General features: G+C 41.6%; 1 protein-coding gene across 3 annotated transcripts in view; it reads right to left on the bottom strand.

The window, feature by feature from the left end:
• Positions 1–1,843: 1,843 nt before the first annotated feature.
• ZNRF2 (zinc and ring finger 2) overlaps positions 1,844–21,464 on the bottom strand; it is a 56,329-nt gene continuing 36,708 nt past the window's right edge. The window contains exons 3-5 of one of the 3 annotated variants that reach the window (XM_083578296.1): positions 10,418–10,523; positions 9,732–9,814; positions 1,844–6,602 (exon numbers count right to left, since the gene is read on the bottom strand). In XM_083578296.1, coding sequence (XP_083434422.1) covers positions 9,757–9,814; positions 10,418–10,523 — 164 coding nt within the window. In that variant the 3' untranslated portion in view covers positions 1,844–6,602; positions 9,732–9,756. Of the gene's footprint in view, positions 6,603–9,731; positions 9,815–10,417; positions 10,524–14,657; positions 15,277–21,464 lie in introns of those variants that run through there. The other 2 variants (XM_083578295.1, XM_083578297.1) reach the window with 2 other exon arrangements.

Genomic DNA, 21,464 nt, shown 5'->3' with positions numbered 1-21,464 from the left:
AAGTTGCCTTGCGACAGTTTTCATATTACCTTTCTTCAAGCGGTGCAGAGACTGAACATTTGCAGGCTTGCATTTAACAAACGGACAAGGAGTGAATCTTAACGAGTTGGCCCCGTTCACACAGAACACTCTTCAACGAATTATTTTCTGCTAGGACTCTGTTTGGACAGACAACAGGGGAGAGATCAGAGGCACAGATGAGGCAGATGAACTGGAGATTGTGTAACATTCCTCACTAATCCCCAGCCAGCGCCTAGCTCCACCCATCCAGCTCCAATCGGATTCGGTTCTTGTGTGATCACATTGCCTCCTTGACAACAGAGCCTAGTGCAGCAAGTTATGGTCAGCAAACTTGGAAGGTGTCTAGCAAAACTGCTGAGCAAGGTTTGCAGAGCCTTTATTAGAACAGATTCAAAATTATAGAACATAGAATTGAGAGTTGGAAGGGACCACAAAGTTCTTCTGTTCCAAACTGCCTTCTACCAAGTTGGACCAGGTTGCTCAGCACCTGTTCTAACTCCTCTTCATGTTCTTTCCCAGCTCTCTCTCTCTCTCTCTCTCATATATTTAAATCAGACACTAGGAAGTGAATCTGGGGCCTTAATGCATGGGATTACACTGCTAAAACATGTGCTCTACTACTGAGCTATGATGATGATGATGATGATGATGATGATAATAATAATAATAATAATAATAATAATATTTTTTTATTTATACCCTGCCCATCTGGCTGGGTTTCCACAGCCACTCTGAGCAGCTCTCAACAGAATATTAAAAACACAATAAAACATCAGCCATTAAAAACTTTCCTATACAGGGCTGTCCCCCAAAGGTACTAGACCAGGGGTCTATAGACCAGGCCCATGGGCCAGAACCGGCCCACAGAGACCGTTTAACTGGCCCACGAGCCACCCCTGAACCAAGCCGCCCGCTCAGCAAGTCCCCATGCACTGCACTAAACCGGCGCAGTGTGGCGACTCTCTTCCGCGGCTCCGGAAATCGCTTCTGCGCAAGCAGAGACACCAGAAATCGCCTCTGCGCATGTCCACGTCGCCAGAAATTGCTTCTGCGCAGGTGCAATTTCTGGCGTCTGGGCATGCGCAGACATGATTTCCAGCATTGTACTGCATGGCCCGCCCCACGAAGGATCTCTGTGGGAGTGATCCGGCCCATGCCTGGTAAGCCTTGCCAACCCCAGTACTAGACAGTGTGGGCTCTTGGCATAGGGTGAAGGCAGGATTTGAACACCTGGAACCGACGGCAGAAATACAGGGACCGAATCTCTCCATATGAACCTACCTGGACCCTGAGATCATCTTCTGAGGTCCTGCTGCATGTTCCTCCTCCACAAGAGATCCCGAGGGTGGCAACACGAGAACAGGCCTTTTCTACAGTGGCTCCCCATTTCTGAAATGCTCTCCCCCCAGGAGGTTTGTCTGCCGCCTTCATTATACATCTCTAGGTGCCAGGCAAAAATGTTCCTCTTTAACCTTGGCTTTGGCTGACTGACATCCAATGCCCTTTAAAAATGCTTTGGGGAGGGGAGGGATTATTTTTATTAAGCATTTTGTGTTTTTATATTGTGCTTTTATGTTGTGAGCTGCCCTGAGACCTGTCGGTATAGTGAGGTATACAAATGTTATAAATAGTAATAGTAATTACAACTAAGCCATTGCCCCATAGCAGCTGGTGAATAGGGACCAGAATGAATTAGGGTGCAGTTGAAGATACACCCCGTACATGTTTTTCTAACAGTGAAAATCCAGAAACACAACAGAAAATCAGAGAGTTCAGTTTCCTGTTTTAAAAAGCCCAGAAGACACCCAGTCATAATGGAAAGTGTGCTTCAATTTTTTTTATTAACTTCTTGTACATTATTTTACACAAATGGAATGTTAAAACATACAACCTAGATCAGTTTAAAAAAGGGGGGTGGAATCAATGATCGTTTACCGGCAGACCAAGTACATGATGAACCTTTTAAAAAATCCTCATTTCCCCAACCATACAGCTCAATTAAAAAAGTTACAAACGTGTTACATTAGACGTCGCTAATTGCATTCTGGTTTATTAGCAGGGTAAGGAAGGAAGACTTCTTGCCCACTGCCACTACCAAACGTTAAGCTGCGTCCTGCTCACAGTTCCATCTAACGTGTTGTGGAAACGAGTTAGTCCAAACAGCTGATTCATAGCGTGAATCTAATGGTTTGAAGAGCACACACTCTTGGTCAGTACAGATAGTCCTGAATCGTTGCTTGGTAAAAAGATAGCCTTCCAACTTAACTATGCTCAAACGCGCCTTCTAACTGCTTAGTCCCCCCCTTGCCATTCTTCAAATTATTCTTCTATCTTCTCAAAGCTGGGGAGATGCAATCTTGCTTCATACATCAAAATAAAATATTTCAGTCCCTGTTTAATGAGTGCATCCCTTATCCCAGTGGTTTGCATGCTATGCTTCAGAAAATACTGGGAAGTCTGTTAGATGTTCTACAATGAGAAGATATGGGCAGAGAAGTTCTGTTCAGACACTGTTACCACCCACTATAAATCCCGCCCTACCACGAAGTTCTGGGTGTGTTAGAGGACATTCCCTCAGTTCGTCAGAAGGTGTGGTGAGGCCCGACGAGACTGGCCAGTACCTCATGTGAACTGTCTTAGTACACTCTTTCAGAATTCTTTCCAAGGCACAGTGGCTCCTTGGTGGCAAAGAAAAGGGGGAAAAAAGACAACAGAAAAAGGATTCCCTGAAGGTTTTTAGTTTGAAACCGCAGACCATACAATTTGTGAAGGAGCCACTTTTTGCAGCTTGCATGAACAATAGTTTGCCACTGACAACACTTAAAAGAGAAAAAGTGCAAATGTTTTGCCTAACAAAAAGGGGTTTAGGGATTCAATGAGGATTCACTCTGTATGTCGCCGTGTGTAGGAACAAGGGCAAGCAGTTTGCTAGTTGTTTGATGCCTTCTGAATGATAAATCCACAGAATCTGGAAACATGAAAAATTCAGTATTGGGTATCTTTTGAGATGTTTAAGGGAAGTGCAAAGTAAGCAACTACTTCATTTAAAAAGCCTCGACTTATTAGAAGGCCATCTTTAAAATATTTCCCTTTTCCCCCTATCACACTCCAGAATGAAAAATAGCCTCAAAAATGAGCAACAGTACCCTTAACCCTCTGCATCTTTGTTTAACGTTTGTTCCAGTAGATCTAACATTTACCTCCATCAATCAGTCAACTAATATTGTAGCCAACTAATCTGGCAATTCATGTTTGCAGGCTGGAATGCAAAGCAAAATCTTTGCTGAAGCAACTTCTGAAACACTTAAACAGATGCCACATATATAAAGAACTAGACTGACAGCAAGCAAAGTCTGCACATCATTGATGCCATTTCTTTCAAACAGATAGGGGTTCTTGCCTATTTGCAACTCAGAGACACAAAAAAGTAGTACCAAAAGCAAGTCAATTTTCCAAATAAATGCTGGACACACGGGCAGCTTTGAGTCTTCAGCACTGCTTTGCATTACTTTTGCAGTTTCCACCACTGTGGCACGAAACATACCAATGTACTCTAGAGAGTGCCTTCCAGCAGCCTGAGAATTTTCCAACAGCAGCAACTTACATTGTTCTGCTTCTGAACTGCAACCACAAATTTGGCCTCCTGACTGAGTTAATTTAGAACAATGCACTTCTGTCTTTTCAATATATCCAGCAGAACACAGAGCAGACACCGTACTTAAGAACTGAACCTGGCTGGCTGCACTTTGGAGCTTTTCAGTTTCATTGCACAGGGCTGGATCAGAAGCCAGAGCCATCTAAAGAAAGCTACTCCTACTGGACACAAGGAAGTGGTTGGGCCAAAATGATGGGAAAAGCTCCTCCTCTGGCGAGATCTGTATAATGGAGTGCTAATTGAGGTCAACAAAAGAGTTTGCTCAAATAAAAGAAGCAGGGCAGAATAAGGCTCAAGCCTGCAGTGTGCAATGGCTTAGAAGGAGGAAGTAAGGAGGAAAGAGATTTGAAGCTTAAAGTCTAAGACAAGGAAGTATAAATAGCAAGTTATGCTATCAAGAAGATCAGCACTGAGATTAGCTCATTGGCAATGCAGAATGGGGACTTTCCATACCAGCATGTCTGCTTGACAAAGCAAAATCATCTGGAAAATCCCACTCTGGCTCAAAACCAGCCAAGGGAATAAATGACAGTAAAAGACAGGTTTCTTTCTTTTCTTTTCTTTTCTTTTTTTAAGTGTACTGGAGTAGCAAGCAATATAAACATATATTTCTGGACTCACCTGCTTTTGTGTGTGTAAGGAGACTGAATAGAATAAAAGCTTTTGAGGCCTCAAAGGAAAAAGGTACTTCAATTAATAGACACGTGAAGAAACCCGACTGAAAAGTGCCCAGTCTGAAATATTCACATTCCAGGGCCATTTACAAATTACATGGAATCAAACTCCAGGTTGCTCAAGAGTCACAGCCAATCCTGGCTCCCTGATATATGTACAGGTATATTGATTAACTCTTCCTCCTAAGAGCTCCTGTATACCAGTGTTACATGTACATCTAAAAATGTAAAGTACCAACAGGACACTGCGAAAGGTGGAGAATGATAAGTTAGTGCAGAAAATCACAAGTACATTTACATTTAAATTACTGCCTTGCTTATATTGTCCCAACCTCAGTGTCTGGTACCAGCAGTAATGATCCCTGAAAAAAAAAATCATTGAATCCCAGCAGCTGCAGCAGAAGATCTGATTTAAGTTTAAGGGAGGGAAAAGTCCCTGAACGGTACGACACAGTGCTGTTACATGAGATGGAGACATAATTTAAAGCCAATGAATGCAAGTCTTTACTGTCAGAAGGTAAAAAGAACTTGAGATACCAGGAAGGAGTAACAGGCTGCCTACAGGCTAATAAAACTCTTTTCTCTCTATCCAATATCCTAAAGCTACAAGAAACCACCATATTGCTTCCTTTCATTTGACAGAAGTAGGTATTGGGTTGCAAAGACAGGTTGCCTTGCAAGGTGGGGTTAGGGAGACATTTGCAGGGCAGACATAGAAGTGGGCTACTTAACCCTTCTCCATCTGCCACTTTTTTTGGGGGGGGGGTCCTTAACAGAAGCATAATTTAATTCTTAAGAACAAAATAATGTGAAATACATCTTATTTTTTGCTATATAAACATGTGAAAAGTTTCAATCACCTTTATTCAACGCTTTTGTTACAAACTTTACAAGGTACTTTTAACAGCTTCCAAAACGGGTCCCTTTTTTGGTGGAAACAGATATATTATTAACAGCTCACAATTTTTCTTAATGAGCTTCTTCCCTACCCTATCCCATACCCCTCATTTTTCAATTTATGGTAAGCCACGGTAGTGTAAAGTTTTATTGGTTCAAGAAACATAGGTGGTTCCTTCAAATTTATGCTCACAGTTATGTATGTTTAAACCCATTTATATCAATGGGATGAAGGATGAGCAGTTGGGTACAGAATTATAGCTACTGTCAAAAGCCTGACTAACATGAACTACTATGATCTGCCACTGAGACAACCTTGAATAATAATAATTAAAAAAACCACACAAAAGTCAATCCAGGTCCCATCCCCATGAAATGTATCACTTTGCCCACCTTTGTGACTACTCAGCTAGAGAGAAACAGCCTGGAGATTAAAGTAGTACATGAAAATAACTACCTGAAACATGTTTAAAAAATACCCGTTAAATTACCTTAACTGGCAGCACTTGAGATGGTAATTCTTATTTCCCTATAATTTATTTTAAAAAATATTGCATAGCTGCTAAATTATGCTCTCTCTCTCTTTTCTTTTTTTCAGTTTTGCTGCTGCATTGATATCCACAAGCAGTAAAGGTGAATTTTAGTAAATGAACACAGTATGCGGATTTCAATTAACTCTATAGCCTGATCAACGACGTCAATTAACGATCTGCCTTGATTACATTTTGCTCTTTGGGCTGCACTCTGGCAAAGCTTTACTTAAAAAATAAAAATAAAAATCCTAAGTCAAGGAATGTTGCATTCTTTCACAGAAAAAATGTGAACAGCATAAAGGGTGCAAAATTTCATGGGGAAGTTCACACCGCTTAACTGCATGTACTTCATAGATTGCCTTTACCCCCAATCCCAAGCTCCTGGTACACAGTGGGAGTGGGGCGGATTCCAACTCCAAAATGGCATTTTCCTTGTACAATGTCCCAGAATCTTGATCCGGAGCACACAGCTTCCATTCAAGAAAGAACATGAGAACAAACTGCTTCTGTAGACAGTTTTCTTTTTTTAAAAAAAAAATAATTAAAATGAAAGTTAGTAACTTTGGCCTGTAGATACAAAATGTTGTCCGTAAAGTCTGTGGGAAGAGGACTTTTCCAGGATGTGCAGCATTTTCAAGAATCCCTGTGTCTCCTTTAAGCTGAGTGTCTGTACACGGAGCTTCCAGCTTTGCATCACTTGTCCCGTGTCGTGTTCCATCTCCCTCTTAATTTTCCAGTACAAAGTGAACAGAAGTCCAGTCTCACGTCGGCATCTGAAGACGGAATGCCAAATCCTTTGCACGTGATGATCAGTGTGAGAGACTAGAAAGAAATTCACAGAGAAGGAAGTTAACTTTCTTGGAAATGCAGTGTGTTCTATAAACAGCAGTTTTGGTTTTTTTCTGGGGGGGGGGGAGTATGAGTCTCTCTGGACACCACTTAAAAATAAATTGCCCGTGTGTGTATAAACAGCCATAAGAACCAGCTGATACTGAGAAAACGATTCACTTGTATTTATCCTGTAATAGTGGTGTATTGGGGATTTTGAGAAGGAATACTTTTCTCCTTGGCATTTCCCATAATTTACCACCAAGATGTGCTACCCCGTCCCACATACAGTGGCACCTCAGGTTAAGTACTTAATTTGTTCCGGAGGTCCGTTCTTAACCTGAAACTGTTCTTAACCTGAAGCACCACTTTAGCTAAGGGGGCCTCCTGCTGCCGCCGCGCCGCCGGAGCACGTTTTCTGTTCTGATCCTGAAGCAAAGTTCAGGAGGGACTATTTCTGGGTTAGCGGAGTCTGAAGCCTGAAGTGTATGTAACCTGAAGCGTATGTAACCTGAGGTACCACCATACAGAGCAGCAGGAAGCCAAACCCTTCTGCGTTTCACATGATGGCAGGAGGAAGGAGAAATAAGAGGGAAGCAGCCACACAAATTCTCCCCACTATTGCCCACCATTTTCTCAGAGCCCATATGATGTCTCTGGGCTTGGCCAAAAGGTAGTGAGCTCCATAACTCATTTGGGCGTGAAAACTTCTTCTTTTATTCTTGGACTACCTAAGCAGGAGAGAAACCTGCTCTGCAAGCAATGCCAAGCCAAACTATGCCCAAGTGAGTTGTTGCAAATTTAGAAAATTTGTCCCTCCTGCTGGTCCTGCAGTTGCCATCTTAGTGCTATATGTGAGCCCAGGCTTGTGGTTTGTCTTGGTCCAAGAAAACCACAAGCTGTAATCAGAGTTAGCTCTCGGCTTACTGTTCATGGTTTGTTTGGAGCAAGACCAGCTACAAACCTGGGCTTGTATAGCTAAGCCAAACCATGGTTCAGCTTCTGGAAGTACAGCAACAGCAGGACTGGCTGAAGAGCAAAGAGGCTGTGATTTTCTAAACATGCACCTGCATGCTTGCTTGTTCATCCCAAGCCATAGTTTGGCTTAGCATTATGTGTGAATTGAGCCACCTTTTGCTACAATGCTAGTATTTCAATACTGGAGGTGCAGGGAGTATTTTTAAATGGTGGTACCCATCATTTAGCGCCATAACTCCTCCCCACTCCCACCACATCTGTACTGTGGTTTCTAAGATGAGCGAAGAATGCAGAAATAGATGAAACCTGGTAAATTGTAAAAAGGGGGGGGGGGAGAGAAAGGAAAAAGAAAGGGCCTTCTTTGATCAAGGCTATGATGATTAACAATCAAGAGACCACATGAGTAACACTATGGGCACAGTGAGACTTTTCACTATACATTTCCATCAAACAGACATTCATTGTGGGACACAAAAAACGATTTCTGAAAAATTAATCATGCTTCAAGAGCAATTTTTGATACAGCATGTGAGGGCTGTTGTTCAGGGTGTGTGTAGAGAGGAAAGCCTTCCTGGTACCTGGGAGCCTAAAGGAGTTATTTGTATTGTGCGCCAACTCAAATAACTTGACACAAATGCCAACAGGCATTTAAAAATAGGAAGTTTAGAAAGTATTGCTGCCCCCTCCACCCTGCTCTAACACAGTTGTGGTTTTCAAGTTTTTAAAAAATATGCCTGAAATATGACACACAGTATTTTTTCCTTGTGGGGATAAAAGTCATGAAAAAGATGTTACTGAACAGTAACATGTCTAGTTCCAGCAAGTCAGAACTGAATATGCTAAGAGACAACTCTTTAAAGAGCATCTCAAATGGCACCGATTGCTGGTCTACAAAGGGCAAGCCAGACTGTCTTGTTCCACATTTATGAATGCCTGGTGAAAACAGCCTACCACTGCCATTACTAAGCATTAGGCACTAAGAATCTAAGTGCTACATCTGGGAACACACAGGGTAAGAACTGGTGTCTGAATGGTGCAGATAATGCCTTTATAAAGTGTTTGCCATAGCAGGGCCGCTATTTATTTACATGCCACTTCAGGCAGCAAAATGTCTTGGGCCTGCACTGCTGCCCAGAATGGTAAGATGGCTGCGGTAGAATTGGATAAATAATAATAATAATAATAATAATAATAATAATAATAATAATAATAATATATTTTTATTTATACCCCACCCTTCCCGGTTCAGAAAACCGGGCTCAGAGCGGCTAACAACAAATTTAAAACACTTAATTATAATACAACATAGAAGCAGCATAAAATACAGTATAAAAGCATGAATGACAATAAAATTCAAAGTTCAAAAATCAATTTGGGGGAAATCCATCCAATAAACATTAGATAGTCACCAGGGCTAGCTGGCTGAATTAGTCCTACTTGGGCCAGCGAGGAGGCCAGGGGAGAATTAGCTGTGGGGTCCCAGAGTGGGTAATCTTCATAAAAGAGGAGGGGGAGGGAAGAGAAGGAAAAGATCAGGCTGAATTCAAATTAACGGCCAGGCGGAATAGCTCTGCCTTACAGGCCCAGCGAAAGGAGGTTAAATCCTGTAGGGCCCTGGTCTCATGGGACAGAGCATTTCACCAGGTCGGAGCCATCACTGAAAAGGCCCTGGCCCTGGTAGAGGATAGACTTCCTTAGGGCCTGGGACCTCTAAACTATGGTTATTCATGGACCTTAGGGTCCTCTGCGGGGCATACCAGGAGATGCGGTCCTGTAAATACAAGGGCCTTAAACCTAAAGTAGTAACAAAGGTGGTTTATCGGTTAAGGCAGGAATTTCTTGACACAAAAATCCCCATGGCAAGAGTAAGGAGCAGATGGCTCAGTTTGCAAAGATTCAGCATTCATCCCCATCATCAGTGACAGGATCGATGGTTTGAAGTCTCTAGCATGTGCAAGAATCAAATACATTTAACAACTGCGTCCAATCCCAGAAGTTATTGTGCCAATGTACCATTAAGAAAAGTAGCTGGAGCAAAAGGTTATTGGAGCACTAGAACTCATGTTGTGCTACAGCCAGATGTTGAAAGCTACTCAGCTTTATAGATTGGTCTTTAGGGACAGCAACCTATATGACAATAGTTACCTACACAAAACAGGAAACTCTGACGTTAATCTGAGGGATGTTCAGGACAAGATCTGTTTACTTCAAACCATTCGTCTATGCATCTACGAGAGAGAGACAGAGAGAAGAATTATTTCTTTACTGCAGCTGAAACACAAAGAGAAGTTTGCTTATCAGTCAGCTCCACGGAAACAGAATTTTTTTTTTTCAAGTAAATGCTTTCTTTATAATGAAAGTATCATGTTAACTAGGGCAATCATTCAGAAATGGTTAACAGACTTGTAATTGATTAATCAATCAAAAAGCTATATATTGGAAAACCTCAGTAAAGGCGTCTTTTTGAGGGTCCTTGCATACTATGAAGTAAGATTTCCAAAGAAAAACAATTAAGAGGAAAAGTAAATATGCTGAGGGGATAAGCTCTAGAAATTCCACCTTGTCAAATCTCATTTTTAAATGCAAATCTATTAAAATTATTTCAGTGAATTATTAGAATGGTTAAGCGGAACCGATTCCCCCAGGAGGTTGTGAACTCGCCTTCCTGTGAGGTTTCTAAGCAGAGGCTGGATAGCCACCTGTCATGGATACTTTAGTTGAGCTTCCTGCCTTGCAGGGGGTTGAACTAGATGACACTTTGGGTCCCTGCCAACTCCACAGTTCTATGATTCCAAGTCCCAGCTGCTGAATTCTGTTTCGCGTGTACTTACCCTTTATGATATATGCATAGACAAGGCAATCGTGCTATTGTATCCCCTTGCTGCAGCTCTTCCAGGCATATTGCACACTCCCCAGCATCTTTACTCAGCACATCCTCTACAGACACAGGCAAAACACAACAGAGACAAAAAATATATATATTTCATTCCCAGTATTGACAATATCCTTTAAAGAAATGGCAAGGAAGATGAGATCTATCACGTTTAACATTCAATGAAGTTAACAATCACAAAATCAAATCATACTGTGGTTTGATTTAGTCTAATGGAATACTGTTGTGAAACAAGCTACTGGAATGTAGGGCTAAAGATTACAATACCTCACATGCTTGTGCAGATAGAAAACAACAAGGAAGACCTGCATCAAAGCTTTCCAGCCAGTCAGCCAGCCATGCCCTCTTCCAGTAAACTCCAATGCATCCCACGCTCTCCCAGTTTTCCACCCTTGAACAGTTAGACAGCATTCTGTGACCACTAAGCTTGCTTGGTCCTCACAGGCTCTTCTGGGGTTTTCCACCTCTTAGGGATATCTTCCAAAGCCTTTTTGTGTGTGGGGGGGGTGTTGCTTGGGGGTTTCTCCCCAAGCCTACCAACCTTCGTGTTCTAAATTGATGGTACCCACTTGGCTACTAAGGATCCACACTTGGAAAATGAGTTATTTATGATGGTATAAAATATATTTCAACTCAGATATAGACAGAAAATAATATAAATGCTCTCTCAGCCTTCCCCATAATTCAAAGATCAATATTTATGGTATATACCTCCTTACGGAACAGAGACCTTTATCACCTGAAGCCTGAACATGGAAAAGAAGCACCTCTGACATACTAGATTCTGTACATCCCTGCTGCTGAAGTGGTGATCATAAAAAGTAATTAAACATCAACACTAGATACACCCATTCGCTTCCAGACTGCAAGTTGTGCAATATGGTTTCCAGATGGCATAGGGTTGGACAAAACCTGAGGCAGAATTCCTGCAAAATAAGCCCATGCGCTTGATTTCTGTAGCTTTACCTCACCAGATTTTGCTCAATCTGGCAGAGGTTTGCCAGAGCCAACCACTGTTCCGGCACTGAACCTGGAAGGCAGTGTTCCACAGGCACCACCTGCCAGGCTTTCGAAGCAGCTGATGAATGTGAAAGAGGTTTAAATTCTGCACAGCACTGCCAATTTTGGATTAAATTGTGCTGAGTGCCTATCCATGTATGCTGCATCTAGAAACTGTCTCTCACAAGAAGTGGATTGGCCTTGCCTTCTGCCTTTGCAAGCTAGGGATGGCTAAATCTATGCCTGCCATATCTAAATAACAAGGATATCCCGGAACCAGTGTGACCCTCCCTTTTCCCTTGCAATCCATGTCCATTTCCACTTGATTAGAAGTTCAAAATCAGCTCCAGAATTTGGAGGCATCTCTTTTTGTGGAGTGAAAATGAGTTCTGATGGTATAAAAACAAAGGCATGTGACAATACGCCATAATTTAATTTCAAAGTAGGCTATGAATGATGGCGCATAGATACCTTAAATGGTTTTCTTCCACTGAAGAAGCAGAAACTGGAAGTTTACAACTTCTTAACTAATGAAAGAGTAAAAAGTTTGTAAGTTATTCATACAACTGAATAACTTTTCAAGCATGCTCTCTATTTGACCAGACAAAAACAGCCAAGAAGGGGTTCCTCCCACCCAAACTGAGCATTTTCTTAGTAATTTACTACTACTAGTGGATACAATGGGGATATTTTTGTAGGTGACAAAGCTGTAATACCAATGCGACAACAATTCTGTGATAAATCCTTTGAATTAATGTCAAGATTTACTATAAACTGATCTCTCTGTGTTGAGATACAAATCAGTAAGGAAAAATCAGAATTGCTAATTCTCTCCACAGAACTAGGGCTTGAAACAAATTCTTATTTGTTCCTGTGAAATCTTTATGAAATACTTTTCAGGCAATTTCAGTATGCTACATGAAAGGTAACAGACCTTCCTATTTCCACAGTATGAAGAATTCGCAGAAGCTGGTCAAATTAAAATGTCCGCAGTTTATAAGAAGCAATTTCTACCTATACTGGCATGGTTTTATGAACCTTCTGTTTCTAGTCAATAATTAAAACATGGATTGCATTCACATGTAACACTAAACCACAATTTAGCACTATGTCAACATGTCTGAATGGGCCCGAGCCAAGCACTGGGCTTACATGCTTCATTCTGTACATCTCTTCCCAAATGGCTAAGATAATGATTTTGGTAGTGTTTCGTTTTAGTTGGTAGGATCCTGGTTTAAACATACACGTTGGTAAGTTTCATACTATGCCAACTTGAAACCAAGTTAGCTTATTAGAATACAGTCGTATCTTGGTTTTCGAAAAGCTGAGTACTCGAACGTTTTGGCTCCCGAACATCGCAAACACTGAAGTGACTGTTCCGGTTTGCGAACTATTTTTGGAAGCCAAACGTCCAACGGGGCTTCCGATTGGCTGCAGGAGTTTCCTGCAGCCAATCAGAAGCTGTGCTTTGGTTTCCGAATGTTTTGGAAGTCGAATGGACTTCCGGAACGGATTCCAATCAACTTTCAAGGTACAACTGTAATTAGATTCTTTGTTTGAATACACAGTAAGGCTGGGGTTAATTAAAACATAACTAAACTCTGCCAAAGTAACCCTGGCCCTGTAGGAGAAGGAACACACAACCCTGGCAGTTCACTTGTGCTTGCCCGAACTCATCTAACACTAAAGAAGGGGTAAGGAACCTCCAGACCGCAGGCCAAATTTGGCCTACATCCCAAATTGGCCAACTAAGCTGTTTTCCTAAAACCATGCCCATCATGCTCATGGGTACAGATGTGGCTGGAATGGCTGTGCAATCTAACTTCCCATAGGGAAACTTGATTGTGCAGCCGATCCCTGCAGAAAGCAGCTTTTCTGGCCCTTTGCTCAACTCTTGGGAAACACAGAGCTTGCAATGTGCTTTGCACAGCATTTCCCAGCACCCAACAGCCAGTTGTTTGGCTATTGGCCTGGCAAAGTTGGACTGTGGTGATGGAGACAGATAAAAATCTGGTCCACCAGGTCAAAAAGGTTCCCCACCCCCTTGCACTCAGCCATGACCTAAAATTATGGCAATCCAGCCAGTTGGGAGGGTATGAACTCCAAGCTTTTGTGGGATACTTAAAAACCAAGGGAAACCTGATTGGCTTGGCAAGCGAGGCCTAAGTGTCTTATGCCTACACTATGAAGAAGCTCACTTTGTTTTAACGATTGATTCACATGGCACTTTAAAGGCATCTTCTCTAAATATTTATTTATCTGATTTACCGTATTTGTCGCTCTATAAGAGGCACCAGACCACAAGACGGACCTGGTTTTTGGAGGAGGAAAACAAGAAAAAAAATATTCTGAATCTCAGAAGCCAGAACAGCAAGAGGGATCACTGCGCAGTGAAAGCAGCAATCCCTCTTGCTGTTCTGGCTTCTGGGATAGCTGCGCAGCCTGCATTCGCTCCATAAGACGCACACACATTTCCCCTTACTTTTTAGGAGGGAAAAAGTGAGTCTTATAGAGCAAAAAATACGGTACATGTCGCCCTACACCACAAGATCCCAGGGCTGTTCACAAGATAAAAGATGCTGAATTTTCTGTCCAATCCCCAATCACCTCTGAGCCTCATCCTGGCAGGCTTTGAGCTTGCACAATCCACTGTTATGAAGGCATAATTTTTAGAAGCAACTTTAAAATTCAAGTCTCGTTTCAGATCAAATTGATGTAAGCACCTAATGCATTTACAGACTTTCCCACAAAGAGCCATTTCCACAAGTCTACTCTACCGTCTCCACGGCGGCCAGATAAACTAAGACTCACATACCACAAGGCTCTCCTCAGTCTCCTCTTCTGCATAGCAAATGCTGTCACCGTAACATTGACGTACAGAGAAACTATACCCTAAGCAACTGCTTGGAGTGAATCAATGCCAGATTCTGAGCACAAACCCAATCATCCCTGGTTTATCACCAGTGTGGCATGATAAATGCAAAGAGAACATGACACACAGAGAAAACAAAGTCGTACATGAACCTTGGAGCAAACCAATTTGTACTGCTGTGGAGGTTTCCATAACTGCCATGATATCACTACCTGCTGCCACAAGGCAACCCAGACTGTACAGACAGCACTTAGTCAACACCCTTGCTTAGCAAGATCTATGATAAAGAAATAGAAACCCCAGAGTTCTCTCCTACATCTGACCTGGCCTTCCTCAAACCAACTTCAGGTTCAGCTGCTTACGGTGGAGGCTAGTTAGGCATAACTTATTATATGCTTTGATATTTAGTAGCTGGGTATGTAAAGATTTTACCACTGGAGAAAAGGAGATAGCTATTTAAAGGCCAATCAATTAAATGCTGCTTGTGCGTCAGTGAACTCAATATACTAGGTGCTTCTGTAGACATTTATATCAAGTCTGGAATCAGTAGCTCTCATGCACCCAAAATGCAAAATAAAAAGCTCTTCTTAGTAAACATCTATGCTAATGTAGGTCAAGGCAGCATGAGTAAAGCAGACAGCAAAACAAAAGCCTGTTATCTGCAATATATATTGGTTTTAATGAAAGCATCCAACAGGATTCCATGCTCTGCTTCATAACAGAAATATTTGCCATTCAGACGAAGCATCCAAAACAATTCATCTGTTTCAGTGGAAATGGGGGCGGAAAGGGGGAGGGAAGGAGAGAGACAGACAAGCACTACAACTTGACTGATGAAAGATCAGGCATGTTACCTGAATACTTTTTGTTCTTGAACCCTCAATGATAGCAGACCATCACAAAAGCAGCACACAATGTGCACTCCCCTAGAAAAATCAAGAGTGATAATAGATTTTATTTTAGTAATAGTACAGAAGCCGCCGAGAATAAAATGCTATTCCTTGGCCAGTGACAGTTGCCCTAAGTTGCAGAGATACTTCTAATTTCCATAACATGTAGATTTTTTTAAAGTGTCTGACATTTTGACCTCCCCCCCCCCCAACTTCATCTCCTTTGTGCTTATTTTACATGCCAGGGCAAGCAACAATGGACTCAAGTGCTTAAGTCCTCAAAGCAGAATGCTATTGCATGCAAAGAAAAGAGAGACACTTAATAAAGTGTGTGTAAAATTAGTGAGAAAGCTTGTTGTTGTTTTAAAATTATGTACTGCAGCCACTGATACTGGTAAATTAAGCAAACATCTTGTATGCCAAGTTGATTTCATACAAATATAATTTGACAATGATCAAACCAATCTTAAAATCTGATACATTAGTAAAATGTAAAACAAGGCAAGTGGCATAGCCTAATGAAAGTTACAACATACGGAAGAATCTAAGAAGAGCCTGCTGCAACAGGCAAATGGCACTTCCAGTCCGGTAGCCTGTTCTCAGAGTGCCAAAGTGATACCTATCGGAAGCCCACAAGCAAGACCCAAGCAAAAGAACACTCTCTCCTCCTGAAATTTCCAACAACTGGGATGCAGCAGCATTCTGTCCCCAACCAAGCTATGGCAAGAAGCTCTGGATGTTTTGATTTTACTCTTAACGAAGGACAAGCTTCAAACCTGTCTGTAGCTTTATTTTTACACATTTAGCAAGACTTCAATATGGCTGTTAACAATGCATTTTCTTCCTGGTAAGTCAAGGGATTGTGATGAGTTAATACGGTCATGCTTGCCTCAACCTCTCTTTGTTGGCATGTGTACCTGTAGAACCGTACCTCCCAAAATAGGGTGTTATTTATTCTTGCCTTTCAATCAAATGACCCTAAGTTAGGATCTTGCGTTTTCATTTGAGGGGCTCTATAAGCACACATCCAAAGTAGACATTTACAGCAAACACATGGAGAGTAGAGTAGGGAGGACTCCAGGAGGTGGCCAATGCTGCATGTAATCATTGTTCTGAGGATGTTTACCCATTCTGAGTGCTTACATAGAGACACAATGAAGACGGGAATACCAATATAAAAGACATATGACTGCCCTGAAAGTTTTAGACCTCAACAAATAAAGCACTAAAGCACTTCACAAAAGAAAAATGGTTTGCGTACATGAAGGCCAAAATTCAAACCTTAGCATCTCCAATTAAGGGTCCAAGCAGGTCTGAATAATGTCTCTACCTTAGACCTTGGAGGGCCAGCCAGGTTAGACAGTACTGAGCTACATACATCACTGGGCTGACTCAGGGCAAAACAGTTCTAGCACCTTATAGGCAAACCAGTGTACTTGCAGAACAAGTTTTTGGAGTTTGAAATAACCCCTCTTCACTGTCACTTGGTAGGCACTGTTAAGCCCTCAGGTGTCATAGCTGTCTTCACTGTGAGAGTTACACCGAAGTTTGGCTTAGCATGTCATCTGAGCCCAGGCTAGTGGTTTGTCATGAGCTGTAGCCAAGATTTGTTCTTGGTTTACAACTTGTGGCTTGCCTGGAGCAAGACAAATCACGTGCCTGGGTTCAGACAATGCACTAAACCAAATCGTGGCTTGGTTCAGAGAAGCGAGACCGGAGGAAGAGCAAAGCAGTTGCGAGCCACAATCTCCTCTCTGGGAGCCTGACCAAGTCATGGTTGATTTAGCGTTGCACGGAAACCGAGTCAATATACATCTGTGAGGGGAGGTAGCTACGAAGGCAGAAGCTAAGGCAGCACCCACGTTCAGAGTCCTAACCACTAAGATACTGACACCGGGGTGATCTGAACCTCCTAGAGAGAAGACTTTTGGGGGTGTTTACAGGAAACCAAAAGCAGTGAAAACATGCACAAGGGATCCATGCTAGCTAGTCCAGTCCCACCCACAATGTCCATGACAGTCATGTCCATCACAGCCAGGTTTGGGGCTCCTCAATATAAGGGGGAATACTGAGTAATTGCGATAGTGGTGTGTGTGTGTGTGTGTGTGTGTGTGTGTGTGTGTGTGTGTGTAGTAATCAGGAGGTTTCCAACAAATGGGGATACATGGGGGGCTCCCCCTGGTCTGGACTCTGCTTCATCTGTTGCAGAATATGGTGGCTTGTGGGGGCAAACTGCTGCCAGGACATAAAACCTGGCTTGTAGGATTTTCACCGACTGCCACTCCGCTACTGGATCAAATTCAAGGCATTGCCACTGTAAGATCCTTTACAACTCAGGACCAGGTTACTTGAGAGACAACCTCATGCCATATATACTAAGTGGGTAGGGTCGCTGCTGATTTCAGAAGAGCTTCTCCTTCAAGTTACAAAGATATCAGAAGCTCCCTCCACAGTAACTTGGAGCAGGCTACACCAGTTTTGTAGAGCGGTATTCCTGTCACGTTATATGACAAACGCACACTGTACTTTCTAGAAGCTATTGAATATATTTTTGTTCAAGGAAGCTTTGCAGCTGGATGGATAGCTCTCTGCCTGCTTAGGATTTGCTTGTGTTGTTTTTATTGTATTTTGTATATCACCTTAAGGTATGTCTGCGGAAGGTGATTAAACAAAATGAAAGCAGTAGCACCAGAGTGTCCCATTGAATGAACTAGTCCAGGCTCAGATTGACTAATGGAAAGGAAACACTTGGGAAACTCAACTAGGAATTCAACTAACCATCGTTGTGAGCCTGGACCAGTTTATCAACAAGCAATTTTCTAGACACTACGGTGGAAAAACATTATGGACATAAGCACCCTCTGTTGGAAACCTACTGACAACTATATATATCTACATGTTTTTGTGTAGAACTGCCTCTGTTCTGACTCACAACTAAATGATTTACAGCAGGTGTTTCAGTCTACAATATCCATCCAGTGAAATAAAAGTTCCACAGAGTTGTAGCCAGAAAGAAATCTACTATAGGGCAGACCTAGAAGAGGAAAATGAATGCTACTTGTCACCCAAGTAAAATGTAAGGTGCCTCAAAAAAGTTGTTAATGCATTATACGGTGGTACCTCGAGTTACAAACACCTCAGGTTACAAACGCTTCAGGTTACAAACTCTGCTAACCTGGAAGAGTTACCTCGAGTTGAGAACTTTGCCCCAGGATGAGAATGGAAATTGTGTGTCGGCGGCGCAACAGCAAGAGGCCCCATTAGCGAAAGCACGCCTCTATTTAAGAACCGTTTCAGGTTAATAATGGACCTCCGGAATGAATTTAGTTCGTAACTAGAGGTACCACTGTAGTTTAAAAATTTCACAATGGAGCCTCGCTTTGAAGTTGTTTTGTTGAAAATGGGGACCAATAGGAATAGATGTAACCCTGCAAGTTCTGAAGTATTTGAATGTAGACTTGGTATGGTAAAAACCTGCATAGCCACATCCATTAGGAGACCACTCCAGTTGAGTTGCATGTGTACCCAACTGTTCAGGCACCTCTTCCATTGTTATTGTGGATGTTAGGTTCTGTATTCCACCATATCTCTCAGCCTGACATTTTGTACATAATTCCTCAACAGGATGCAACCAGGGCCCTTAAATAAACATTTTCAAAGGTAAGATTAACACATTAGCTTAAACCCCTGTAAGTAAGATGACACTGTTATACAAATTATGGAAACACTGAGTGTTTCCAGTGTTCAAAATGTAAACAGTCAACACTGTATGAAATAAGCTACAATGTTAAACAATGTCACAATTCTCCGTCTTGGCGCAGCAAGCATTTTTCAATCAAGAATCCTTCTCAATAGTTCAGAAATTCCTACTTAGATTTTAACATAAACAAACCAGCAGCACATACACACCACTTCCTGCAAAAAAAATGGATTTAAAAAACAAAAACAAAAACAGGTATAATTACCAGTACTATATTTTCATCTGAAATAGAAAAGATCATTCCAGTATGCGTAACTCTGTCACAGAGTCGCAACCCTGGAAAAGACTGAGGCAGGCATAAATTGCAACCCTATCTGGTGTCTAAGCTGTTGCAGAAAATGCTGAAGTCAAGAATTTCCTTTGCTACTGACTCATACCACATCACATTTCAAACAAAATCCACATTGTGAGAGATCAATTACAGCTTTAGGATTTATTTATTTTTTAAAAAACACCAAAACACTTTAGCTAACAGTATACCAAAAACTCACACTCAGCTTAGACCCTTTGAAAGCAACAGACCTAAACTTAAACTTAAACCTATTGCTTTCAATAGGTCTGCTCCAATTATGACTAATGTTGATTAAAGCTGCAATCTGATACACACTTAACTGGGAGTAAGCCCCATTAAGCAGATTTCTGAGCAGACATACATAGGGCTGCAAACCTACAAAATACAGTCATAAGGACAGAGAAACCCTGAAAAAGAAAACTGCTTTTATTGATTCAAAGAGCTACATCAACAAAATAATTGTGGTCTCTTGTGAGATGCTTATATGGTCAATCAAATAAAATCGCTCCATAAACATAGTGAAAGATAAGGCTCAGGGTTTGCCCTCAGGTACAGTTCCTAGCAGTCATAAGACTGCAGCAGTTGCAGACACAATTTATGACATCCTCGGAATGACCTTTAAAGTTAGAAACTGATTAAGTGTAGGACATTCCAGGTAGTTCTTATCCAGCAGAATCACGAGGTACAGAAAACAATCCCTGTGCATTTCTCATAAGAAAATGTACGCATACTGTATTGTAAATCTACACGTGCAAAAGCTCCACACCCTTTTTTCTCTGAACTGTTTTTAGTGACTTTTTGCATACCTTTCTTAGCAACTCATTCGTATTTATGAGATTATCAATTCCAATGGCAGAAGCATTTCAGTTAATGGCAAAAGTAAAACATTTGCTCAAGGGCTTATTATTTGCTTAATGTGTGGGGTTCTACCTAGGGTTAGTAAATCAAAAGCTTTACTGGTACCAACCAAAACCACAATGTACTTGTGCAAGCTTGTGGTTTTTCAGTTAATTCTAATACAACTGTTTTACTATTCCTGTGTGGAATAGTCTTAACAGACCAGACCAGCTACTCTGGCTTTTGTTGTGTAGATGTAGAAACATCTCCGAATAAAACATAGTTGAATATCACCCTATAAAGGTGCAATTTTAAAAACTGGTTACATGATTATGGTGAAATCAAATCTAAGAGTTATTATAGAAGACACTGCAAGACAAGAAACTAGGGTTAGCAAACAGTGGAAGAAGCAAGTGTCATTGGAAAGCAGGGCAGCAAGGTCAGGGGTGACTCACCCAACTAATGAATATGCAGTATCGCCCAATTACATATTTGTAATACTGTACTTTAGTCTGCATGATGGCTGAAGTCTGCCTTAGAGTCTAGAGATTAGATACTGTTATATGAAAACAGAAGCAGGAAAATTTCAAAGAATGGATCTTGTGAGGGGCAAGAACTACAACAAGACAATCAACTGGAGAATGAGGAGAAAGGAAAGCCAAACTAAACCTCAAGAACAGTCAAAGCAGAAAATAATGGGTCAGAGTCTGCAGCTAACTTAAATCAGTTGCATTTACCCATGTGACAGCTTTAAAAGAAATAGAAGTAGCGACATTCAAACCTTGTTAAATTAATCTTGTATTTGGGTCCACTTCTTTCTCTCAGCATATTTTAAGAGCATGTGGAATGCACGACTGCATGTGTACATTTTAGACCACCCTAACCTAAGGTTTGCATCTGGCATGAAAACAAAGCACCCCAAAGCTCCCAATTGCAGCAGAACCCAACCATGCTCCATCTTACAAAATATAAATTTATAAAATGCAAAATGCAGAATTTCATTCAGGTTGTTTATAGAATGTATAATGCCTTTCCAAGGACTCAACTAATTGCAAGACAGCAGATGCAGCACCCGAAGAAAACTCCTAGGCGCCTAGTTGCTCAGATTCCTAGAAATGTTGTGCTAGTGCCAGTAAGTTCAGAACGTTTGTTCTGTCTTCAGAGAGCTTGCCTCTAAATGTATGATATTGGCCCCAAAATATGGATGCTGCTGCCTAAGTATATAAAACATTTCTCCAGCACCAATGATCCAGAATTGCAACTGTTATTTTGCTTGATTTGTGTGTGCATGAGCTGCTGCTCATAATGGGCCCTGTTGTTCACAATGCCCATCAA

Source organism: Podarcis filfolensis, assembly GCF_964270895.1.
Source record: "Podarcis filfolensis genome assembly, chromosome: 12".
In the NCBI taxonomy this organism is placed as follows: Eukaryota; Metazoa; Chordata; class Lepidosauria; order Squamata; family Lacertidae; genus Podarcis; species Podarcis filfolensis.
This window is presented reverse-complemented; position numbering and strand designations above follow the sequence as displayed.